The 27293-nt window shown below is 40.0% G+C and overlaps 1 protein-coding gene across 1 annotated transcript; it reads right to left on the bottom strand.

The window, feature by feature from the left end:
* Positions 1–17655: 17655 nt before the first annotated feature.
* Positions 17656–25446, bottom strand: LOC145643138 (leucine-rich repeat receptor protein kinase HPCA1-like). Its single transcript, XM_081694298.1, has 17 exons — positions 25388–25446; positions 25027–25101; positions 24862–24933; positions 24485–24646; positions 24278–24352; positions 24021–24092; positions 23818–23889; positions 23655–23723; positions 23497–23571; positions 22407–22478; positions 22051–22188; positions 21276–21754; positions 21040–21201; positions 20123–20262; positions 19566–19785; positions 18631–18866; positions 17656–18476 (listed from the first exon to the last, which is right to left on the bottom strand). The coding sequence occupies exons 1-17, from the start codon at positions 25444–25446 to the stop codon at positions 18027–18029; spliced, it is 2628 nt and encodes an 875-aa protein (XP_081550424.1). The 3' UTR covers positions 17656–18026.
* Between the last annotated feature and the right edge of the window lie 1847 nt (positions 25447–27293).

The following is a 27293-nucleotide window of genomic DNA, read 5'->3' as shown; positions in this document are numbered from 1 at the left end:
AACAATAACAAAACTATTGTTTGAAAAATGTAATATTAATATCTATGTTGCCATCTATAGCAACATTTATATTAAAATGACAACATAATATATATATATATATATATATATATATATATATATATATATATATATATATATATATATATATATATATATATATATATATATATATATATATATATATATATATATATATATATATATATATATATATATAAAGCAAGTTTGGTAGAGTTGGTGGGGAACTCACCTTGTGACTCTAAGGTCTCACTAGTTCGAGCCCTACTAACTACTAAATGTTTGGGAGTGACAACATTTTTGAATTATCTTCTTAGATGGCAACATTTTTCATTTCTTGTCTTTGTTAAAGTGTTGCCTTATGTATCATTTTACCTAAGCTTTCAAAATTGTTGCCTTTGAATAAAAATGTGTTGCCTTATGAATAGACAACGGGGGCATAAATTACACCTCATATGTGTTGTCTTAGCTACAAGGTAACACTTTTTTTATATTAGGCAATTGTTTTGCATTGTTACCTTTGCTTTATTTTGTTGTAGTGTAATTAGCTCCTATTATTATTATTATTGTAAAACATTATTTTAATATCATTATTTAAAAAAAAAAAACCACCACCACCACCACCAACAGTCCAGCCATCCCCTCCTCACCCTCAATTGCTGCCACCAAACCACCTTCCTCCTCCTTGAAGGGGTCAAACATTCGACGTCCCGGTGAGGGGGAAGGGATGGGGTCGAATTAGGGCAAGGGAAGGGGAAAGGGGTTGAATAGGGCAAGGGAAGAGCTGGTCAACTAGGTTGGTCGGTCGGCAAGCTGGCACGAGGGGGTGGAGGGAGTCTGGGCGGCAAGTGGCAGTGGAGGTGGGGGCGGGGGCGGTGGCGGTGGCCGACTGGGGTGTGGTGGTGATGGTTTTTTTTTAAAAAAAAAGTTTTTTTTTTCATTTTAAATAATAATAATAACAAAAATAATATTGTTTTATAAAAATTAGGAGTTTCAATAATAAAGAGTGGTTTTTTAATATAATAATAATTAATATTATTTGACTTTTTTGTTTGAGGAAATATTATTTGACTTTAATGATTAAGAACATTAAATAAACTATAAAAGATGTAAAAAAAAAAAATTAAATTGTCAACCAATAAAACGATGACACGTGTCTCATAAAACCTGTTAAACAAGTCACCAACAGGTCATAACTTGTTTAAAGTGGACACCTTTCAAAGTTTGTATTATTTAGAAATAATCAAAAGATTGACTTGTTTTTGGCGTGCCGTTCAAAGTTTGTATTATTTTTGAAATTTTTTCCTAATATTATTCCCAAGTATTAAATGCAAATACCAAATTACTCAAATGCAAGATAAATTAATTTTTATGAAAAATTAGATTTTCAATCTTATCTTTTTTTGTTATAAAAAAAAAAAAAAAAAGGTATACTCTTTCAACACTCTAATGGGTTGTTTGGTAAGTGGGAATTATTGAAGGTGGGATTGGGAATATTAATCCCAATTTATGGTAATTCCCATGTTTGGTTCATGAAAATGGGAATAAATAAAATGTTTCTATTCCCATTAGTTTATTACCCAGAAGTAGGTAATAGAGATGGGAATCGAAAACAAATAGTGAATTGACTAAAATGCCATTAATGAAATAGAAAATGGAATGATTTTTGCGAGGGTGTTTTCCTAATTGTATCATTTTGTTTCTCATCTCTATCCAAACAAGACATTAGACATATTTTATGAATTCCCACCTTGCAACTCCCTTTCCCATTCCCTATCCCAATCTCATCATATAATCCCCAAATTGTCATTCCAACATGCCAAATGCCCCGTAAGACTTCCAACCCAGAAATTACACGTAATATATAATCATTCCTTTCATTCCACCTGTACACATATTCTTATTTCTTTAACTGAGCTTGTCTAAAGGAGGCTTGTTATGCATGGACAAATGCATAACAAGGGGCAAGATTGCAAATTTGCATGCATTTTGGAAAGATGAGTGGAAATCCACCTTACTTCTTGTTATGCTTTTTGTTATGCTTATTTGGGCGAATTCTACAATATGGACTATGTTGTACTTCGTGTTTGTATTTGATCACATGCAATTAGAAAAGTTTTATCTCACACTCTCTCTTTTCCAGTAACTTTTCTCTCTCAAGTCTCTCTGTCTTTCCTTTATCTTCTTTCAACCCCTATTTCTCGGTCTCTCTCTTCTTCTCTTCCAGTCAATATTCTCAATCTATTCTCTTTACCTTGATGACCATCTTTCTGAAGTAGTTTATCCCCATCGTCGGTCAGTTGTGTGGTCGGATAGAAGCTTTGTGGTTGGGTTAGGCGTGTGGAGAATTGAAGCAGTGTAGGCGAGTAATTGTGAAGAATTTGACGAATGTATCTTTATAAATTTATTAGATTTTCAGAATTTAATCAAACAATTTTAAGGTTTAAGTACTTTATCCAATTTTCAATGTAATTGTTTTTTTTCCAAAATTGAGTTAGGGTTTTTAAAATGCGAATGTATTATGGTTTAAGGCAGGGGTTGTGGTGTATTTTTTATTTGAAATCAGTATTAGGGTTTAAGAAATATAACAATTTGATGATTCTAAAGCCAATTTTAATTTTCTCCAAATTTTAGTTCTTAATTAGGGTTTCTTTAATTGGTCTAGCGGTGTATTTGTATGAGAAAACAATATTAGGGTATAAGAATTATGTACAATTTGATTATTCTAACGCCAATTTGATGGTTATAACACCAATTACAATTTCCCCCAATTTGTAGTTGCTAGAGTTTCTATAATTGGCATGTAGATGGGTATAGAGTTGTATTTAGTAATTTTATTGAAAAACAGTCTTTGGCTATAAGAATTATAATAACCCAAACCCTTTTAGCCTAAAATCCACATAAACCTAAGGCTAATTTCCTCTTTTCATAACTGTAGCACATAACCGAGATTTTTTTTTCGTGCCTCATAATTTTTATCAAAATCTTAGATGGTTGTTATCCCTTGAAATAAGATTTCCATGAATATATCAGATGCCCAATTCCAAGTTATAACGGAAAAGATATGATCAAAATATTAAGCTCTATAAAAAACTGACACTGTCTCACTATTCCGGCCACATCTTTTATTCTACAAAAGATATCAATCTGATTAGCTTTTTTTCCAATTCAACAGTATATTATTTATCTTTATAAAGTTATAATAATAACAAAAACTGTAAAACTGCTGACCCACATAACGTGTTTCCTAAATTCCATCTTTTCTTACAAATCTATCTTCATTCGATTTTAAGTCTATAAATTCCTCCCTTATTTCTGATTTAAATAAGACGATTTGGAGATCCCTACAACTATTTTTTTTATCCCATTAAACCCAAAAGGCTTAGACGTAAAGCTTCAACGTACGATTTCTATTGTTCTTAGCTTTATTTTTAATCATGTTCATGTAATTCAAAGGTCAAAACAAGATCCAAAGGTTCTTCCTTTTTTACTAAGGCGTGCGTGAAGGTATAATCCAGGGTGAAATCAATTTTTCTAACTCTTTACTTTAATTCTTTCAATTCAATTTATATTTTTATTGAAATTACTAACGATTTATTCATGATGTAGCAATTTAAAGGAGCGAGCGCAATGTGATTAATTATTTAATTTAATTACTTATTATTTTTTTTTTGTATTTTGCTATTTTCGTGATGGGATTGATTTGTTTAAATTAATATTATGGTCAAATTGCTTCCAATATTAATGTTTATTCTATTGTTTATTTTGATCACCACATTGCATGTTTAAAGGGAATATATAATTGAATATCATGTCTAATAATATAATTTGGACGACCATTTTAGATTCCTTTTTAATCTTGTTGCTTAATCAAGTGATCACTAATTTTCTGAGTTATGTGTTGCATTAATATTCAACCAATTTAGCCTAATTTAGTTCAGAGCAAATTGAATCTTTGTTTATGTGCCTTTGAAATCGCATAAAATACTTTTCACTACAAGAATCGAGTAGAGACCATTACGGGCGAATGTGACTTTACGACTCACTTCGTACCATCATCCCCGATCCTCCTCTCGTGGTTCCGAACCATATAGATTAGTAATCTCGTGGATTATTAATGGGGTTGTAACCTTCACGGGTTAATCGTTGTTGCCGATTGTTGTCCCTTTATTGTAGTTGCCTCATAATGATCTGTAAACGGTTTACAAGTTCGTTAAAAATTTGTTGGCGGCTCCCTACTTTATTTGTCCCTAATCGTTTATGTCAATTCCCACTTTCTATTAGTGTCAAGCATATTCACACTTGCTTAAGTAGGCGCACTTTAATCAATGCCTACAAATTAAAGGCCAATTTATAATTTTTCCAATTTGTGAGTTAGGGTTTTTAAAATGGTAATGTATTACGGGGCTTCCGGCCTGGTGTTATAAATAAAAATTCCTGCAACTTTATATTATTTCATTAATGAAACATTGTTATGTAACCTTAAGCTCTTTTTGTGGTGTTTGAATTAATTGAGCTTCTTCCAAGTCTTTTTGATATAATTAATTTGAAAGATGATTTAAATATGTTTGATGTAATTAGTGCATGTGTTCCCCTTATTCTAATTTAATTTAGATTTTGAATTCGTGATAAGAACTAGTGGGGTCGTCCCCTTGTTTTGGTTTAAACATGCAATGATGTAACCAAACTTGATAAACCCTATTTAATTAGTTTTGTGTGCAATATGATTGTGAAAAGCTTTGTCTTGGTTGTAGCTTAGGTTGAAGCTTGTGTCCATGATGTTAATTACTGTTTCGGGTGAAAACAATGGGACCTTACTGAAGGTCCAATGAAGTGGATGAAAACTGGTCCGGTCCAAATGATGCTGGGCCAAAGGTTTCCTGCACAGCAAACACACGTAAATTGGCCTTGGGGGTGGATCCGAGGAAGACCCCTCCGATGCCGAAGTCAAATGGTGATTAGAGAGAGAAAGCTATGCAGGAGATTTAATGCTTGAGGCTTTTATGTGTATATGACAAATGATGTAATTGAAGGCTTTTATACCTTAGCATACAAAGAGAGGAGAATAATTGGGCCCCAAATAATCATGGGCCGACCATAACCATTTGGACCAATTGACTTGTTGCTGACTTGGCTTGATTGGAGGCTTGGGCCTTGACCTTGGAATATTGGAGGCTTGGGCCTTGATCTTGGAATATTGGATCATTTAATGACTAGGCCCAATTAGCTTAATTGGACCCAAACAGCTTGCCCCCCAGACCCGATTTGGAAGGATGACGGGTCGGGTTTGAATCCAATAAAAATGGAGGGAAGTAAATGATTTAATTAAATCAAAAGATTTAAATTTTAAACAGTCCTTAACTAAATAACTGTAATTTGGATAATTAATGGGAAGTTGAGTGGATAGTGGGCGGTTAATCAAGAGAGAGAGTGTTTAACGGTTACTTAAGGAGGTTTAAGAGGAATTAAGCATTTTGGCTTTCTAAATTCCCATTTTCTGGAAACATAAATCCACGTTCGCCATTTCTCTTCTCATTTCTTCACCAATTCACTCTCGGATTCTCTAAGAAACCGTTGCTTCCACTTCGAAATTCCGCTCCGCGCCCGAAATCAAAGCTCGACGCTCAAACCCGTTGCTCCGACCCATTGAATCGGCGAGTTTCGATTCTCATAAAGGTAATTTTCTTCGAATTTCCCTCGATTTTCTTAGTTTTCTCAAAGAATTCCTCTTTTCCCGATTTCCTTTCCCGCGAATCCGTCTATGGCTCGTTTAAGAGGTCGCCGGACTGGAAGACGAGGTCAGGTCCGGGATCCCCGGGACCGCGCCGACGTATGGAATGAGGAACGCGTCGAGGAAGACCCGGAAAGGGGGATTCCGGCGGTCCCCTTGAACGCAGCTGCCCCTCAGCAAGGGGCCGAGGCTGGGCCTCCCCCTCAGCAGGGTGCCGAGGCTGGGGTTGCTGAACAGGGGCAAAACCTGCCTCCTGTGCTCTGGGGTTTGCTACCTGGGTATGCTGAATGGCAGGATGCCGAAGCCCAAAGAGCTATGACTGACAATACCCCTTATTACTGGTGGGTTAGGCATGCCGAAGCTTATCGGTTTGCCGAACAGATCGAATTACACTACGGCATCTTTGAAGAAGATGGGTATTGGTGCCGAATGCCCTCGCCTACTGACAGAATTCACCGCCCTCCCCCTGGGTATGTGGGAGTATACACTCGGCAACTGCAGTACGGGCTTCGGTTTCCTTTGGATCCCTTCATCAGGGATATTCTAATAAAGTATAGGATTTCCCTGTGCCAATTAACGCCTGTCAACATTCGGCGGGTGATGACTTATCTCTGGGTGTGCCGGTTTTTTGCCGTTGAACCGAATTTGCATTGCTTCCGAAGGATGCATCAGCTAGTGCAGAACACCCAGAGCGTGTACGGCCAGCACAGGTCTTCAGGCTGGTGGCGACTAGAGAGCCTCCCTCAATATTTAACTATGTGGCCGAATGACTCTTCGGATAAGGACTGGAGAGGCCAATGGATCTGGGTGAGGGCCCCTGTCGATCCGGAGCATCCCTACTTTTTCGGGGCCCCTCGCTATCTCTCCAGGCCCGATCCGAACATGCAAGATTTGGGTCCTGAAGACCCTGGTGCCGCCAGCCATCCAAGTTATGAGCAGATGAACTTCTTCGGGAAGTAGAAAAATCCTAGGGGGACCGGCCGACTGAAGTCCCTCCCAACTCGATGGCTTCCCGATAACCATTACGTCTTCCAAGAGAAGATGCTTGTAGTTGTCGGCCTCAGCCGAAAGTATAGAGACGGTAAGTACCTTCGGCTGGGGCCGGGGACTTTATTTTGTGATTGCCTTATTTGTTCTGTCTGTCTTAGAGGTAACCTTCGACTTCTCCTTTTAGAGTTGAGCGAGGCTACCTCTGGCATTGACTACGGTCGGCTGGGAGTGAATGCTGAAAGGGTCATCTTAGACCGAGCTCCAGCTATCACTGCTCCGAAGGATCGTCCTCTGCACCTACACTCGACGGGCCTTCAGATCGAGGCTGCTGCAGATTATCTGAGGCAGAAACCTTGGTGGGAGAAGCGGGATCCTTTGAGGCCTTTGCTCGCCGAGGAAGTACTCGCCGCTCAGGCTGCTGAAGAGGTGACTAGGGCCATCAACTCCCTAGAGAGGGGTGAAGGGAATTCTAGAGCTGCCGAGGTCCAGCCGAAGACTTTGGTACACCTTTCAGCGCTTGCTTTTTCCTTCTTTTTGTTGTTTTTTTTTTTTTTTTACCGACCCCTTCTTGCTCCCCCACTTCTGCAGTTTGAGGAAGAGGGCAGAAGGAGAGAAGGGAAGGATCCGGCATCGTCAGACGACCTTTCAGAGCTTGGATCTACAGACTCTGACGATATGGACGATCAGCCTCTAGAGCAGAGGAAGAGGAGGAGGACGGGCCCAGCTGTTATGGGTCCGGGAGAGTTCACGCTGAGGCCAAGGCCTGGCGTAGTAATAAGGGAACCTGTTGCTGACCGAAGCAGGCCTCCGCCCCCGATTCTGCCACCACCGCCAATCCCGTCACCGCCTAGGAATCCTCCAACTGCTGACATGGAGGTGGACCAGCGAACTCCTGATCCAAAGGAGGGGGTTCCCGAAGCGGTTTCCAACAAGGGGAGTGCTGTTGAGCTCCCTGAGGTTGAAGTTGTTGAAGTAGCCGAGGAGGCGGCTACTGCTGAAGAAGGGACCCCTAGGGGCTTCACTGAGGAGATTCAACGGGAGGTCGACGCCTTAACAAGTAAACCTCTCGGCGAGGCTGAGAGGGTCCAGGCTGAAGGAGGGGCAACGACTGAGCCCGAGAAAGCGGACGAAGTTCCATCAACTTCGTTCCCCTCTTTCAAGTCCTTCCAATCTGGGGACATGGGGTTCTCAGCCAAGAAGTGTTCTATCCCCGATGGCGTTAGGGCCGAGAGCTGGGGAAAGCACAAGAAAAACGCTGAGGTTTATTTCGGCGGATGCTCTGACTTATCCGAAATGGAGCAAGTCCGAGATGGTCTGTTCGGGCGACCGCTGGAATTGCCGAACCTGGTCCCTCAGTACCAGATCCTGCCCGAGACAACCAAAGGCTGCTGATGCAGGTATGCAATAAAACTCTGCACTTTCAGCGTTTCCAGTTTACTCTGTACACTTGTAATTTTGCAAGTTTGAAAAATTTAATTTTGGTTCTGCAGGTTGTCTACAACCACACCATGACCTGCGAGATGATAGATACGCTCCAGGAAAGGGTGGACATTGCTGAAACGGAGGCAAAGATTGCCCAGATGAAGCAGGAGAAAGCCGAGCATAGGGCCCAAGTTGTGGTTGACAACTTCAACACCTTCTGCGCTGAAATGGAGAAGGAGCTGATCGAGGCCGGGGTCCAGCTAGAGTCTCAGCGGCAAAGCATCACCGGTCTTGAGGTTCAGCTGAAGAACCAGGAAGAGCGCTTTTCCCGGGCCCGAGCCCAGGCTGAGCAGACTGAGCAACGGCTTGCTGATGCCGAGGCTCAGTTGAAGGAACAACGAGAGTCTTCCCAGAAAGCCTTGCAAGAGGTGCAGAAGAAGCTGGCCGATGCTGAGGCTCAGCTAGCCCTCAGGGTTTACACCCAGGAGGAGTACTCGACTGCCTACCTCAACGGCTATGGGGTAGCTCGGAGACTGGCTCTTCATGCTATGCCGAAGTACGTACAAGGCAAAAAGAAATATTATCTTTTAGTTTGCTTGAACATTTATGCTTTGTAGCTCGTAATCCGAGCATGATTTTGTATCTATGCATTTGATTCCCTCATATTGCTTTGCTTTGAATTTGCATTATATATATATATATATATATATATATATATATATATATATATATATATATATATATATATATATATATATATATATATATATATATATGTATGTATATATATATATATATATATATGTATATATATATATATATATATATATATATATATATATATATATATATGTATATATATATATATATGTATGTATATATATATAGCTTCAGCTTAGAGGTGTCAGCTGAGGCAGTCTGCACTTATTGTGCTTCTCGCCCTCCTAGAGATCTGAAGACTTGCTCTTCAAATTTCTGAGATAACTCTCATTTTCTGCAAGTTTATGCTTTTGCTCTTGATTTTCTGTCTATCTTAAAAATGGATATCTCAAACACAGGGCCAGCTGAAGGCAGTATTTCAGATAATGGCTATCTGGGATACAGAGCTCAGTTAAGGCAATATCCCAGATTTGTCCATGGACTCATTGCCTTGCAGAACAAGTCTTACAAAGGTTTTCACCCCCGCTGAAAGACAAGAGTTCCTTAAGAAGGCGAGTTTATCGGCAATCCGAAACCTGGTGCTCTGAGGGCGAAGGTTTCGGACAGGGCCGAAGGAAACCCTTGAAGAGTAGATAGTGTAAAGAAAACACAGAGAGAATATTGCAAATGTTTGTAGAAAATAGCGGCTCTGAGGCCTTTCATTAATAATTCAAAATGTACTTACAAAGATTGTTCTGCCCCGAAGGGTTTACACATGGTATTTTTTAAGTACATCAGCATTCCAGTGATTTTTCAATTCAGTCCCATCCAACTGCCGAAGTCGGTATGTTCCTGGCTGAAGCTCATCATAAACTTCGTAGGGTCCCTCCCAAGCAGCTGAGAGTTTCCCATGAATTCGGTTTTTCTACACTGCAGCAGCGTTCCGAAGGACGAGGACTCCAATTTTGAGGGGCCTCGCTTGGACTCTTCGGTTGTAAAATTTGCTGATTCTCTGTTTGTATACAGCCATTATGACTCGGGCTGAGTCTCTTACTTCATCGAGGAAATCGAGGGATTCCCTCATAAGATCCTCATTCTCAGCCGAGAAGTGGTGCACTCGCAGGCTTTCTGTAGCGATCTCCACGGGGAGGACGGCTTCGGCGCCATACACCAATTCAAAGGGTGAGTGGCCCGTTGCCTCTTTTTCGGTTGTCCGAAGGGACCAGAGGGTTCCTGGGAGCTCCTCCAGCCACTTGGACTTTTGATCTTCCACCCTCTTTTTGAGGGCGTTCAGGATCTGCTTATTTGCAGCTTCGGCCTGTCCGTTACTTTGCGGGTGGCATACCGCTGAATATGCCAGTTTGATGCCGAACTGATCTGTATACCGCTTCAGCGGCAGGTTATCGAACTGCCTCCCATGATCGAAGACAAATACTTTCGGGATGCCGTAACGAGTGATGATATTCTGCCAGATAAATTTTCTGACAGTCTGTTCTGTAATGTTTGAGGCTGCTTCAGCCTCAATCAATTTACTGAAATAGTCGACACCGACTATCAGCCATTTTTTCTGGTATGCGGCATCCGGAAATGGGCCCAGGATATCCAGTCCCCATTGGGCGAATGGAAGGGGATTCAGCACAGGCTAAAGCTCTTGGGCTGGCTGATGGATGACTGGTGCGAATTTTTGGAATTTTTCGCATTTTCTGACCAGTTCCTTAGCGTTTGAGATCATGGTGGGCCAATAGTACCCCGCCCTTAATGCTTTGTGGGCCAATGTCCTTCCCCCAATGTGATTCCCACAGATGCCGAGATGGATTTCCCGAAGGATATAATCTGCATCCGTCGGTCCCACGCATTTCAGTAATGGGACTGAGAAGGACTTCCTCAGCAGCTCCCCGTTGAAGACAATGAACCTTGAACCAGTTCGCTTCAACTTGGAGGCCGAAATTCTGTCTTCGGGAATTTCTCCCCGGAGCTTGAAAGCCAGGATGGGATCCATCCAGCTTGGTTCTTGATCAACGCAGCACACTTCAGATGCTTCGTCGACACTTCTTTCTCGGCGCACCTCCACATATATAGATCGGTTCAGTTCAGTGAGAGTTGAACTAGCAAGTTTGGAGAGTGCATCGGCTTGAGCATTCTGACCCCTTGGGATCAGCTGAACCTCAAAAGTTCTCAGCTTTGCAATAACTGACTTGATCTTGGCAAGGTATGATATCATTGAGGGCTCTTTGGCCTCGTAGCTGCCACCAATCTGATATGCAACTAGCTGAGAGTCTGTCTTCAGACAAACATGCTCGGCTTCCAGCGAGAAGCACAATTCTAGGCCGGCTATGGCCGCCTCATATTCGGCTTCGTTATTCGAAGCTTTGAATGAAAATTTCAGTGCGTACTCGAAGGTTTTTCCTTCAAGAGAGGTTATGACCACCCCTACCCCCGACCCGTTCACGGTGGAGGATCCATCCATGAACACAGTCTAGGTTCTCTTTTCATCATCCAGAGTTTCCTGGTACGAGCATTCGGCCAGGAAATCCGCCAGAGCTTGAGCCTTTATGGCTGCTCTCGGCTGGTAGCTGATGCTGAATTCTGTGAGCTCAAAAGCCCATTTGGCCATCCTACCAGATTTTTTAACCTTGCCGAGAACCTTTTCCAGCGGCTGATCGGTCAAAACCACTATCTAATGACAATCAAAATAGGGTCTTAACTTCCGAGCGGCTACCACCACTGCATAAGCAACTTTTTCAAGTAAGGGGTAGCGGGCCTCAGCACCCGTCAGAGTGTGACTGACGAGTAGATCGGTTGCTGAACCTTATTTTCCTCCCTCAGCAGCACTGCACTGATGGTGGCTGGGCTGACAGCCACGTATAAGTACAGGGATTCTCCTTCCACTGGGCTAGCCAACGTTGGGAGTTGAGCCAGGTGCTCCCGAAGCTGCTTGAAGGCTTCTTTTTGCTCGTCTTCCCAGACGAGTTCTTTTGTTTTCGGGAGTTTCAGAGCTTTGAAGAAAGGTAACCCCTTATCCAAGGCCCTAGAGATGAACCTCGAGAGGGTTGCCATTCTTCTGGTGAGCCGCTGAACATCCCTCTTTGTTTTCGGCTCGGGGAGATCAAGTGCTGCCTGCACCTTGGCGGGATTGGCATCAATCCCTCTTTTGCTGACCATGAACCCAAGGAATTTCCCTGACTTCACGCCGAAGACACACTTCTTCGGATTCAGCTTCATCTGGTGCTTTCTTAAGGTGGCGAAGGTTTCTGCCAGGTCCTTAACATGGTCTTCATCTCTTTTGCTCTTGACGATTGAATTGTCAACGTAGACTTCCATTTTTCGGCCTTTTTTCTCGGCAAAAACTTGATCCACCAATCTTTGATATGTTGCCCCCGCATTTTTCAATCCGAAGGGCATCATTTTGTAATTATACACCCCGGCGTTCGTAACGAATGCCGTTTTTGCTCGGTCGTCGGGGTGCATGAAGATCTGATGATACCCAGAAAATGCGTCCATGAAACTAAGCAAGGCGTGGCCACTTGTCGAGTTGACTAGCTGATCGATCCTCGGCAAGGGATAAAAATCCTTCGGACACGCCTTATTTAGGTCCGTGAAGTCAACGCACATTCTCCAGGTGCCATTTGCCTTCTGAACCATCACAACATTAGCCAGCCATTCTGGGTACTGGCAGGGTTCGATGAAGCCTGCATCCAGCAACTTTTTGACCTCGGCTGCGATGTCTCGGTTCTTATTTGCGGAGTAGTTCCGCTTCTTTTACTTAACTGGTCGACACGTGGGGTCGACGTTAAGCTTATGGGAGATGAGGTCTGGACTTATCCCGGGCATGTCAGCTGCCGAGAAAGCAAACACATCTCGGTTGTCTCGAAGGAGTTGGATGAGTTCAACGCGGACTTTTGGATCAAGGTCCAATCTGATTGTAACGCATTTTCGACGTCTCCTTCAGTCAACTCGACCGTTTCGGTCTGATGGTCCAGCTCCATTGCCGTGGGGCTGGACTCCTCATTTTCTGGTCTGCTGTCTATGTCAGCAGGAGTTCCAGATTTCTTCTTTTTCAGCTGGCTCTCTGAGTCTTTTGGCTCAGATGATGAGTTAGCCTTTTCTTTTCCTAGCCCTTTTTCTTTGGCCAGGTCTCCTTGAGCCGAAGCACTTAGGCCTTTCGGCTTTTTCGTGTTCGGCTGATTATCTTTCTCCTCCTCATCCTCGTCGTCCTCTTTTGTACGACTGGTGGACGGCTTGAGGTAGTTGCACCTTCGGGCCTCCTTTTGGCTGCCCTCGATCCTTTCGGGGTAGCCGGCATCCGAGACATAGATCATCAGCTGATGGTATGTCGAGACTACCCCTTGGATCTCGTGAATAATGGGTCTCCCCATGATCACGTTGTACACGGAAGGAGCATCGATGACCAAGAATTCGGTCATGACGTTCCTGGCTGCCTCATTGCAGCCGATGGTGACAGGAAGTGTTACCTTCCCGTCTGGATAAGTTGAGGCCCCGTTGAATCCGGATACCGGGTAGGGTACCGGCGTGAGGTGCTTGGGCTTCAGCTTAATTTGATTGTAGGCCTTTCGAAACAGGATGTTTGCTCCGCTGCCGCCATCAACAAGAACCTTGCTGACGTCGTGGTTGGCCACCGTGGCGATAATCACCAACGGATCCTCGTGAGGGAACGTCACCCCTCGGCAGTCGGCGGCTGAGAATGTCATGTTCGGCATCGGCGACTGAGGAGGCTGAAGGCTGGCGTTGTTCACCTGATGGGTTAAAGCCCTAAGATGACGCTTGTATTCCCTCCCAGAACATATTCCTCCCGAGATAACATTAATTGGAGGGAATTTTCCCTCCGCATTTTTGCTGTTCTTTCGGGGGAAGTCAAGTTCTTGCCGAGAGTCCTCTTCGGATTTCTCAGCCTCTTTTTTCTCGCGGTGATCCGCGATGTATTTTTTCAAGTATCCTTTCCGAACCATATCTTCGATTTGGTCCTTCAGCTGGATACACTCTTCAGTGTTGTGTCCTGGTGATTCGTGGAACTCACACCACTGGTTTTTATTTTTTCGCTGATACCACTCGGGGAGTGGTCTCGGCTTCCTATAACTCTGCTCCTCCTTCGTTACGTTGTAGATCTTAGCGCGCGGAAGGGCTAGCGGAGTATAGGATTCATATCTGCCTGTGAAAGGAGCAGATTTTTCCTTTTTCGGCTCGTTGGTCGAGGATTGTTCTGAGGCTTTCGCCTTTCCTTTCGTCTTCTGGCCTTGGCCTTCAGACATTTGTTTTTGCTTCTCACCCCCGGATTGGGGTTTGGATTTTGTTTTGTTCCACTCTTCGGCTCGGATGAATTTATCCGAGGCGTTCAGAGCCTCCTCCAGGGTCTGCGAGGTATGCATGACCATGAAGTCTAGGAACTTTCCAGGCTGAAGGTCGTTCTGCATTGCAAAAACGGCTAGCCCTTGGTCCAGCTGAGAAACGCTAGATGACTCGTTGCTGAAACGAGTCAGGTAGTCTCGGAGACTCTCGGTCTCCCCTTGCTGTAGGCCCATGAGCTCTGCAGTGGTCTTCTCTCGGCGGTTTGCCGTGGAGAATTTGCTCTTGAACTTGGTGGACAAGTCGTCCCACCCCGTTATGGAGCCTTCCTTTACTCCCTTGGAGATCCACGCTTGCGCGACCCCCTTGAGAGTGGTGGGAAAGTATTTGCACCAGGTCGCTTCGGACCTGGGGCAAAGGTGCATGTGCCCCTCATAAGAGGCAATATGGTCCTTCGGGTCCAAAGTTCCATCGTATGTAATGTGCGACGGGATTTTAACCGTCGGCACATGCTCTTCCAGAATCCATTGCTCGAATGGAGAACTGGTGGGAAGCATCACGACCTTGCCTTTGTTCCTGGCCGAAGGGACCGCGCTCCGCCCTCTTAGAGAGGTAGGAGTGGTTTTCGTCCCTGGCTGGGAAGTTCGGGCCTCGGCTGCAGAAAATGAGAGGCGACTATGCACACTCGGTTCCCTGCCGCCGAGTCGGTCGAGAACACTTCGGCGAACAGTCTCAGGTTGCCCTCGACGGTCATTTTCCGGCTGAGAGGCTGAGCTGCTGCTCTTGTGAGTTTCTGACCGAGAGGTAGAGGATTCTTTAAAAAAGTGAGGGTTCTTTTTCCTCTCTCTTTCAGTCCTCCAAGTGTCCTCTTCCCATTCTTCCAGCTCCCTGAAAGAAGGAGGCTTTCCCCCCTCTCGGTCAACCTTCCTCCGCTGATGCCTGGTATGCGGAGGAGTTCGGTCGCGAGGTGGGGGCATATTTTGTGCCCTCATCGCCTCCATGAGCACCGCGAGCGCTCTTGCCACTTCTTCCGAGCTAGGCCCCGTTAAAGGGGTCCTCGGCTGAGTGTGAGAGTGAGAGCGGATGGTCAAAGGTTGACTTTGGGGCACTGATTGAGTCCTATGATCGGACTGACTTCTGTTAGACTGAGGAGGACTCGGTCTATGATGAGAGTTGTGAATTACAGGGGATAGGGAATCCTCCCGGTATGATCCTCCCCCCGAACTGGCACCCTTAGAAGAGTTTCGGTCCGGCGAAGGTGATGGTGTAGGAGTCTTAGGCCTTTCACCCGCTCCCTGACTTGATCTCTTGTTCTTGCAGTTCTTAGCCATTGCTACTAAGATTTTTACAAGATGATTTTGATTGGCTTAAAGATTTTTTGAAAGTCTTCCCCACAGACGGCGCCAAATTGTTTCGGGTGAAAACAATGGGACCTTGCCGAAGGTCCAATGAAGTGGATGAAGACTGGTCCGGTCCAAATGATGCTGGGCCAAAGGTTTCCTGCACAGCAAACACACGTAAACTGGCCTCGGGGGTGGATCCGAGGAAGACCCCTCCGATGCCGAAGTCAAACAGTGATTAGAGAGAGAAAGCTATGCAGGAGATTTAATGCTTGAGGCTTTTATGTGTATATGACAAATGATGTAATTGAAGGCTTTTATACCTTAGCATACAAAGAGAGGAGAATAATTGGGCCCCAAATAATCATGGGCCGACCATAACCATTTGGACCAAGTGACTTGTTGCTGACTTGGCTTGATTGGAGGCTTGGGCCTTGACCTTGGAATATTGGATCATTTAATGACTAGGCCCAATTAGCTTAATTGGACCCAAACAATTACTATTGTGATGTTCTCCCTAGATTGTCAGGTTTGTATTCCCCACAAAAGGTTATAAATAGAAAACCATGAAAACGAAGACAGTTGTGCGATCAAGGAGCTGGAAACATTTGGTGGTGAGCTAATGTTATGAATTGTGTTTGTATTTATATTCTAGTTGGATGTGGCTAGTGAATTCTGAAATTTATTTTGCGATATTTATAATAGGATCCATCCAAGTGTTCAAAGGATTCATCGACTTTATTCTAATCCTGGTAAAGGGGTGGCTGAAGTGATCGATGGGCAGGAAAAACTCAAAAATGAAGTTAATAAAGCGACCAAAGACCCATGAGGATGTGAATGCTGAAGAGTATGAGGAATACAATGGTTCTAGTAATGGTCATTGGTCAACATTCTGACGAAGAGAGTGAAGAGGAGTCGTGCACACCTTCCGAGTTCACGAAGATGATGATGGGGTTCATGAAGAGTAAGAGTAGGAAGAGGAAAAGGCAAAAAGTTATAATGAAATTTATTTTAATTTTGTTAGAACCCTTCACACACACATATATAAGCATGCTTTACATTTCTAAGAATTGAACTTATATAATTACCCTTGTATATATTAGTGTTTTAATTTTCTATTAGCTTAATTAAATATGAGATTTCACTTTTACTTTAAAGAAAAAAGGTTGTATTGAATAACACTCTAGTCACAATTCACAAATCAGTTAAGCTATCGAAGTAAATACTTGATAGTGGCAAGGGAAGATAAGATAATACATACCAAAGTTTTAATTTAGGAAATTTTGTCAGAAAAAATCATTTATAACAACTATTTTGTTGGAAAAAACCTTATAAAATTTTTTTGGCAAGGAGAAACCAGATTGTAAAATATTTTTGTTGAAGACATCCTAAAATCTCTAATCACTTAATTAATCACTAATTTTCCTTAATTCTTCTAATTACTCATAACTATCACTAACTATTTAATAACTAAGTATATTTTTTAATTAAAATAACAAAAACAAAAACCACCCTCACCACCATTAGTCAGCCACCCTATCTTTCTTCCCCTCCCATGGAAGCAACCCCCTCCCCCAACCCAGCCGCCACCTGGAAACCCTCTCCCCCGCCGAACCGACCCCCTCCCTTTCCCCTTTACCCTTGCTGACCACCCTCCTCCAGAAAATCACCCCAAAACCCCAACCAAAACGCTTCATACGCAATCAAATCCCCTCCTGAATCTTCAATAAATCCTCCTTAAACGCCCCAATCTATCTCCTCCCATCTAATTACAACTTCGAAATCCTTCTTTAAATGTCGCAATTGCTTTTGAGTTGTTTCAATTACTCATTGTGAAAGTTTAATTTGGTGTGATTCTGGGTTAGATTCATTTTTGGGTTAGTGTTTAGGAGGGTGGTTAGGACGAGGGTAAAGGGGAAAGGGAGGGGGTCGGTTCGACGGTGGAGGTTGGTCGGCGAGGGTGGGGGTTCTAGGCGACGACTAGAGATGGGGATACTGCCATGGGAGGAAGAGAAGGAGAGGGTGGCTGGTGTTGGTGAGGGTGAGGGTGGTTTTTTTTTTTTTAATTTATAAATCAACTTAATTATTAAATAATTAGTGAGATTATGGGTAATTAGAAGAATTAAGGGGAAATTAGTGGTTAATTGAGTGATTAGAGATATCAGGTTGTCTTGAACAAAAATATTTTACAATCTGGTTTCTCCTTGCCAAAAAATTTTTGTAAGGTTTTTTCCCACAAAATAGTTGTTATAAATGGTTTTTCTGAAAAAATTTCCTTTTAATTTATTACTAATACCAAAATGTACATTTTTTTTTTGGAAACGCAAAAATGTACAATTATAATATTATCTCATAACAATATGATGTTCACTGATTATTAATATAAATAAATATTACTGTTTTAAACATATTAACATTCAACCAATTACAAAAATAATAATAATAATAATAATAATAATAATAATAATAATAAAAAAAAAAAAAAAAAAAAAAAAAAAAAAAAAAAAAAAAAAAGGCACCAAGTTTATCACAAACAACAATATGAACTCTAATGAAAGGGTCCCAATACAAAGAACTTGAACTCAACGTGGGAGTGCTCCATTATGACTGTACAATGATTCATCCCTATAAAAATGTCGAATATTCCATTGATCAAATGTTCCTGAACTCCCTCCTGAATCAACGTATGGATTCAAACCAGCCATCTCTAATATGTCCTCAAGCTGTTTCACCACCTCTCCCATGTCAGGGCGATTAGCACCCGATACTTCCACGCACCTCAATGCCAAATCAACATACTTCTCAATGCCTTTCAGTGAAGTGCTGAATATAATACCTGAGTCGAGAACTTCATGAAGACCGTATAGATCCTGTGTTCTGTCAATGACATTCTTTACTTCACTTACGACGTATTTTCCTCTAACTAGTGGTGATTTTCCTGTTATCACCTCGAGCATTAGTACTCCAAAACTGTATACATCACTCTTCTCGTTCAGCTTTTGGGTATAGTAATATTCGGGATCCAAGTATCCCTGCACATTAAATAAACCTTCAAACTTGCTGGACAATGTATTTCTTAGTGGCTTAATATTTTTATTTAATAGGTAGATTGGCTGGCTTATCATGTCAACAAGCCCCTATAATAAACTCAACTAGCGACGACAAATTCATAAGGTGTAAACGTACCATTGTCCCTTTCACTTCAGTGGTGATATGACTCTTTCCAACATCAATCAGAGGCTTGGACAGACCAAAATCAGAAACTTTTGCATTCAAGTTTTCATCAAGAAGGATGTTGTTCGACTTGATGTCTCTGTGTACAATTGGCGGGTTGGCTAGTTGATGCAAGTAAGATAAACCTCTTGCTGTACCAAGAGCTACCTTTATTCTCCTCTTCCAGTCTAGTCGTACCCCTGACTTTCCTGCATTATACAGTGTACACACAAAACTATCAAGAGCCAAAGGAAAGCAAAATCGTCAGATGTGTTTGCAGGCAGGCATATGTTCCAATTTCTGTTTTACAACCCTCAACAAATATAAATTTTTGAAGAAATTTATTTAGCTAGGCCTTTGTTAAGAGGTGTTAATTGAGATTGAAATTAGATGTTGGAAAATTAAAACGCCTGAGGGTATGATGAATTTGTGTTTCAGAAGATGCAAATAGAGACTATGGGGCGTTTGGTTTGAAAAGTGGAAACGGAGTGGAATGGAAACAAATAAGAGGGGGGAAAGGAATCATTTAGATATTACCTTTTCATTTGTTTGGTTTAACCATAGAAAGGGTATTTGTTAAGATGAGGGTAAGGGTATTTGTTACCCCAAGTTTTTAAGAGGTAACAAATAAGGGGTAATCATTACCCTTAGGTATGTAATGGTAATTGTTACCATGCCTTCAAACCAAACACATGGTAACGGTATTGGTTTAATCGAATCCGTTTCCAATTCAAAAAATACACCAACCAAACGCCCCCTAATATTTGCATACTGTCATGTTTATAATTCCGTCCTACACGAAAGTAACATTGTAGATTTGTAGTAAGCAAGAACAATTCAACAAAAATGGCAAGTGATTTGCAGAAATTGTAGAGAATAGAGAAAAATGGTGCACTAGATTTAAGTACCTGATAAACTCTCTTTCAGGTTGCCATTTGGAACATACTCATAGACTAGTATTAGCTCTCCTTTTTCTATACAGAAACCCAACAGCCTGACAAGGTTTGTATGATGAACTCGCGTTAGAAGCTCTATTTCAGCTCTGAATTGATTACCACCATGCCTTGATTCATGATTTGCTCTTTTTACAGCAACTAGTTGTCCATCTACAAGCATCCCTTTATAGACCTATGTGAACATTGTATAGCATAAAATCAATATAATTACTATTCTAATATAGTGCCTTCATATTCACATTATACTGAGTTTTTTCAAAGATAAGTCCACCAGAAAACCAGTGATCTGTACATATTTTTCTATAAAAATAAGATAATAGGATGGATTGAAATAACTCGGCCATAGCACGGTATTAAATCAAGGTTGTATCACCGCATCTTGAGAAAATTGTAAAGGATTAGCTATCAGGTATAAATGGTGGTGCATTAGATAGATATATTCTTCGTGGGATGGAGGGAGTGTAACATTCAAAATTGGTTGTATATTTATTTCTACAGCTGTAATTTACCTTCCCGAAGGCTCCTGAACCAATGTCATTTGCTGCAGCAAAATTATCAGTGATCCTTTTTACCTCATCAAGTGTAAACAACCTCGATCCTGAAAGTTGTAAAGGGCTAGTGTTGATTCCAGGTGACCTCCAAGGTGAGACTGGTGTAATACCTACAAGTTATAAATCAATGTCAGAATATTATAATAGTTTGAACAAATGATATTCACTTTTCTCTTGTAAATGATTCCAAAAGAAGACAGTCCTAAATTGTGTCGAAGTCTTCCATTTGGGAAGCTAAAGTGGTGTCTTGATCTATGTTAGGAAAAGTGGATAATTAATCATATTCTGCCACAAGGCCGAAAATCAATTAATTTTTATGGGATATTTTTAATTAATTAAAAAAACTCTAATGTACTATGTAAACTTGAGTATAAGGGAGCCCTTTAATGGAGGAATTAAGCTCAAGAAACAACACAGCAAGGCGGAGCATCATAGAGCCAGAAGATATAATCTTTTTTGATAACGCCAGAAGATACAATCTGTAAAGGATGAATGTACTGTACTACGTATATAATCTCTTTATACATATTTTGTACGTATTACTTAGCATATTTAGGATGTTTACAGGTTCTATACCTTTAACCAATGCATGAAAATATCACGGATCACAAAGCATTTTTTGATTGAGGATCAGGAATTTCAAAATGAGCAAAATTCTCTACTTTAAGCAACAAGCTCATTTAATCAGACACAAGCTTAGCATGCTACTATCTAATACAAGTATAGATTTATAGAAACTATAATAGAAGCATGTGTTGAATTCTTAGCAACTGCTCTTCTTAGGCTCTAGAATACAAAACGAACAATGATATAGATACAAAGGCTAGCGAATAAATGAAAACTTAGTAAGTTGAATGGACGAGATGAGAAATCACCTAAGGGATAAGTTGACTCTTCAGATTTTCCTGGTCTCTTCTGACAGTAACAAATGGTAATTGCAGCACACAGTAATATTAGCAGACTAGAGGATCCTCCAGCAGCAATTCCAATGATAGTAGCCATACTGAGCGCCTTCTTTTGTTTGGATGCAGTTTCATCTAACATCGGAAAAAGTGGTGAATATTATGAAGAAACTACGGAGTGAAATATAGAAAAGGAATATGTATTTTACCTGCAAAGATTGTATACTCATTAGCTGTGAAATAACACGTTCCATAAATTGGTGGTGGCTTGAATGTCTGATTGCTAAGTAAAAAGCCTAAAACAGAAATGGCTGTCCTATTGAACCGACTTTGATCTAGGGGAAATATTTGCAATTTGATTCCAAGGTAATTAGATTTATCTCTACTTATATTACTGAGGGAAACAGAATCAACAGGAAGTTTATAAATGTGAAAAATGTCCATTAGTTTTTGCTCCAAAGCAGAATAGTAACTAAAGTTTTGCAAGTTTGAAAAGTGCGGGGCTCTGAATACAAAATTTCCAGTGTATGGATTAGCACATTTGCAGTTAGGACTGGAAAATTCATTTGCATTACAAGCAACAGGGGCACAGTTCCGAGGTGTAGTATATGAAGGTTTCGACTCCTGAGTAATTCCACAGTAACTCTGCAAGTCAGTTGTTTCATCACACACTGGGTTTTCGACAAGACTGCAAAAGTTAAGAAATCTATGAGGCAAAAGATCTCTATTGAACATTAAGGGACTAATATATTGTTCATTAATAATAAATTAATTAAAATATTATTACTTGCTTTCAGCTGAAAATTTTTGCACATTGATTATTTGCATTGTTGCATGCACATCTTCGTATGGTTCTTGTCCAAACCCTTTTTTCTACAAAAAATAATCCCCCACTCCAGTTCTCTCTTGGCAATGGTAAATGTTTAAGCCCCAACAAGGAAATGATACTAGTCAAATGAACTAAAATCGAATTCCAAAGCTTACATTAGTTGGAAACTTTTATCTCCAGGTCTATGAGTGTAAGCAGAAATATTATTGTTTTGCATGTCAATGATCCGAAGTTCAGTGCTGTGACCTGCACCAATGTCCAACCTGCCATCGAGCCCGTTCTTCTTCAATATCCTTGATTTACATGAAACTTTTGTAAGTAACCTGCCCTGTGATGTCCAAAACTAAAATCTGGCTCCAGGTAGACAAATTTTCTCTCATGCAATTTTGATTCTCTTATGCATCATAACATTGAATACGAGATGAAACAATAATCGAATACCAATAGCAAGTAAATAATGCTCCATTGTAAAAGAACAATCAAAGACTGAAAGTCTGACAATGATACTTACACTTGCTGCAAGTGAGGAAGACTGAATAAATTATCAGGAACCGTGCCTTGAATTTGAGTTCCTTCCATTATTCTGAGAAAAGGAACCATGAAGAACTCAAAAATAAGATATAAATGAAATTGTTATGAAATAGGACCTTTTTGGGACTTTGAATTTGATTGAGGAACAATGCAAAGCTAAATGAGAAAGCAATTAAAAATGAACAAAATAAAACACACAAGATTTATAGTGGTTCACTCAAAATGAGCTACATCCACTTTTGGGGAGATTGGAGCTTGTATTACTCTTCAATGGAGGAAGAATTACAATGGAGAAAGATGGTGTTCTTGGTGAGCTAATTTAAGGTCTAAGTCTCACTTGTGTTTCTCTCTCATACTCTCTACAATGAAAAACAAGAGTATATATAGTGCAAGATGAATCAACGGTTAAGATTACATCCCGAGCAAAATAAGAAGAAATCGCAGCGCTGGAACAGAGGCTCGAAGGTTCGACCGAACCAACCCAGAGTTCAGTCGAACTTAGTGTGGTTCAGTCACACCTCCATAGGTTCGATCGAACCTACTCTAGAAATCAAAAGAGCATCAGTTCTGCCAAAAGGTTCGATCGAACCTATTAAATGGTTCGGTCGAATTCCCCCTGCGCGGACAGCACTTCTTTAAACAGTCATAACTCCCTCGATTCTTAACCAAATCAAGCTTATGACCAGTCGTTGGAAAGCTCTTGAGAAGAGCTATCACCTCCAACTTGAATCATCTCAATATCAATTCTAGATCTTGAGATATGATCATTTTAAGTCAGCCCTTTCCATGCTTCTTTGCTTAAAGCTCCAAACACCATAATACTAAAGCATATATCAACATGGAGCATTCGAGGCACACATATAACAGAAATAAATTATAGTGATGACATAGGAGAGAATCAGCTGGGCTGATATTCTGTTGTAGAAGGTTTTTAATTTTCTTTTTAACTGAATTATTTGTGTCAGATTTAACGTAAAATAGAATCATGATTTTCAGTAAACACAAAAGGGTAAATACCATCCAATTCATAGAAAAACGCGAAGCAGTTATGATTAAGATAAAATTAATACAAATCTGTTAATGAAGACAATGCATTGATCCATGAAGAGAAGTCTGAGGCTTCAAAACTATTATTGCTTATATCCCTGCACACAAAATATTCACAGAACATTACTTTTGAGAATGTAATGTAACATTGAAGTATAAAGCAGCACAATTTCATACTTACAAGTAATTTAGAGAGTTCATGCCAGTAAGGTTTGGTATAGGGCCTGTCAATTGGTTGTTAGAAAGTAGCCTGAAAGTAAATAAAACCCCCAATAAATATTTCAATTTTGTGAGAAAACTAATTTATTGCACAGAAAGGAAGTCCATGCTTTTGTTTTACTTACAAATCAGTAACACTAGTAAGATTGCTAATGTTTAAAGGGACAGACCCACTGATAGAATTCCAATCAAGCCGTCTGTTGAAAAACGAAGTCCATAAATAAACCTCTTACTTTATGGTAAGTAAGCAAAGACAGTATTATTTATCCGATCACCTGTTTTTCTACATGAAATTCTTTGGAAATAAAGAGGAGGATAAGATGCTTACACCACCTCCAATGTTTTAACTAGACCTAGTGTTGATGGTATGTTTCCAGTAAGCTGATTATTATCCAAAAGTCTGCCAGCCAAAAAAATTTGTTAATCACTTGACATGAATGGTAGGATACCCTACTTCAACATGGCTTAGTCTAACTTACAGATAAATAAACCATTCATTCTATCAAGAACTAATTTTAGCTAATCAATGAGAGTAGATGAAGAAAGTCATTAGACACATATCTTAGACTCTCGAGTAGTACTTACAAATGAAGAATAGTCATATTTTCGTGAAGCAATTGAGGTGGAACGGAACCTGAAAGTTGATTTCTTCCAAAGTGGCTGATCATCAAATAGTTCCCAAAACAAGGACAATTAAAGAAAATTTACTTTACAATTTCAAGGGTGAACAAGGCAAAGGGAACCTCTGACAAGAAGTATTAATGGAGAGAAAACCAAAGCTATCAAACATACAAATGTTTTGTATTGACCAGCATGTCCAAACCAGGTGTAGTCCCATTGGAGACGGGTAAAGTTCCAGTAAGCTTGTTTTCACCTAAATCCAGCCAATAGAGTTTAGAAAGATTACCAATTGAATTTGGTATTCTCCCACTGAAGCTATTAGAATTCATATATCTGCAAGAACCCACAACGCCTAGATGAAGAAAAACAATAACACTAACGAATAAAGTGACAAAAGAGGAGGTAGCGTCATAATAATTATTAATTATAATGAGAGCTCAGGGTCAAAGTTCAGAAGTCCATCAAATACTATACTCAGTTATCAAGAGCATATGAGCAAAATACTCTATGTATATTAAAGAAATCTTTGAGAAATAAAAAATTCTTACAAGAATCTCAACTGAGACAGAGAGCCTATAGTATCTGGAAGCTGTCCATTGAAATTGCAGCCAACCAAGATCCTAAAGTACAAGAGTAAAGTGAATGTTTCACAAAAGGATATATATCTTCTAAATAACCTAGAGCTATTTTTGTCATGAATTAATATTTCTTACAGGTTTGTGAGCTTTGTTAATTTTCCAATTGCTGAAGGGAGAGGTCCTGACAACCCTTTGTTATAGGACAAGTCTCTACATCAAAGAAACAAACGATTAGATAACCCTCAGTAAGTCAGTATGATGAGTTTATTCAATCAAACAAGTCACTCAAGAATAAGGAATAGAATCAATTGATAAATGTAGTAGTTTAGTGCACAATTCTTTGAAAAAAAGTTAGGGTATGCAACAGAAAGCGAAAATACATCAGTGATAAGACCAAAAACTGAAGGACAGTATAAAGACAAACAAATAGACATCAACTGTAAGTGGTTGCTATTTAGCTCAAAAACATCATTCATAGTTCATGTAAGAATCATACAGTATTTGTAGTTCGGTTAATTCCTGGATATCACCTGAAAGTCTGCCTTCCAGCTTCATGCTTGCTAATGTTCTGAACCAAAAAAACTTGCAAAATTAGATCAGGTGATTGGAAAAAGATATTGCAGAAAACTTTTGTATGCAATAATAGAACGAAATTTCTCACATAGCAATAACACGGGAACCATTGCATATAATTCCTTGCCAGCGATGGCCACATGGGTCAGGAAAACCACTCCAAGAAGGCGGCACATTCTGCCAGAGTGCCTTCAACGACACTATAGCAGCAACTGCATGCAACAGATATTACGGTTTCAAACATACATGAATTTCTCAGTAAATCATTATTAACAAGTTTGTCTAATAATTCTGAGTATAACCAATGAAGAAAGGGAAACATATACATGCTTAAAACTAACCATCATTACTATTTGTGTCCGACTTTGTGATCGAAATTCGAGTGCTTAGAAATAGCAGACAAAATACTATAACAGGACTCATTGCTCCAAGTTTAGTTGATGAAACAAATCACAGAATAATGAAACTATACAGCATTAAAATGTACATTGCAGAATAAATATAAGCACTCTAACTTTAGATTTAAGAACATATAATATTCTACTACACTTCATATGCAATAAGAAAACAATGCAAGTGTGAAATTAAAAACAAGAACGTTTTTACTAATTCAGAACATAGATGCTAAGTCAACCTATGTACATCATTAAACATGATTATGATAAGGAAAATCAACCAATAGTTAGCAATTAATTAGTATAATTAGCTATAAATATCATAGTCAATGCCTCATCAAATTTGTGAACGGGTAAGTTTTTGTTCGTAAATTGCTTTGTTTTTCTTTTTGTTTTAAGGAAAAATTGTTTAGTTGATAATACTAATATAAATTATTCGCCAACTTTGTAATATCTAAAGGGAAAAGATAACAACTGGTTCATTAACAACGTCAAGTTAAGAAGACACAATCGAAATATTGTTGTTTACTATAGTATGACTGTAGAGGTGTCAAAACCCACCCGACCCAAAAATTTAAAAGAAAAGAAGACTTTCGTTATGAAGTATAACTGTATAACAAACTTGATTTGACTCGAAAATTTCAGAAATCAATTTGGATTTGTTACCAAACTGAATTCAACCAGAATTCGAAGTTGACTCAATCTGAACTTGATCCGACGCTAATTGAACTCAATCCGAAATTGATTTGACACGACTTGAACTTAACTTGAAACCGATTTGACCCAACTTGAACTATATACCAAACCGATTTGACTCAAACTAAATTAAACCCGACCTAACACTGAACCAACAAATACCCAATTGAATCTGATTTGTTTTTATACTGATATTAACCCAACTTGATATTTAATGTAACTTGAAATATCAAAGAAAATTTCTTTGATTTGATATATATCTGTACTATACTAAAATAGGGTACAGTAGCTCCAAAGCTAACACGTGTTTTTTTTTTTTTGGTTAGATTATATAATTGTCAAAAATCTTATTATTAAAGGTCGGAAAATTTGTAAATTGCAGCCATTTAAAGTTCGTATTTTGCAAATTGCAGCCATTTAATTTTTTTTTTTTGCAAATTGCAGCCCAAATGTTCGTATAAATTGTAAATTGCAGCCAAATTCAACTTTTACATCGATTTATATGTTGAAAAATCTTCGGTTAAGGTTTAAGGGGTCATTTTAGTTCTTAAGGGACCGATTTGAGCTCGAAATTAGCAAAAAAATAACGTAAGTGCATCGTTTTGCGTAACAAAAATATATCGATTTGTGGGAAACTGTAAAAATGAGACACTTACGTTTTTTTTTTTGCTAATTCCGAGCTCAATTCGGATCCCTAAGGCCTAAAATGGCCTCTAAAACTTTAGACGAAGATTTTTC

Source organism: Chenopodium album, chromosome 1 (assembly GCF_948465745.1).
Source record: "Chenopodium album chromosome 1, dcCheAlbu1.1, whole genome shotgun sequence".
In the NCBI taxonomy this organism is placed as follows: domain Eukaryota; kingdom Viridiplantae; phylum Streptophyta; class Magnoliopsida; order Caryophyllales; family Amaranthaceae; genus Chenopodium; species Chenopodium album.
This window is presented reverse-complemented; position numbering and strand designations above follow the sequence as displayed.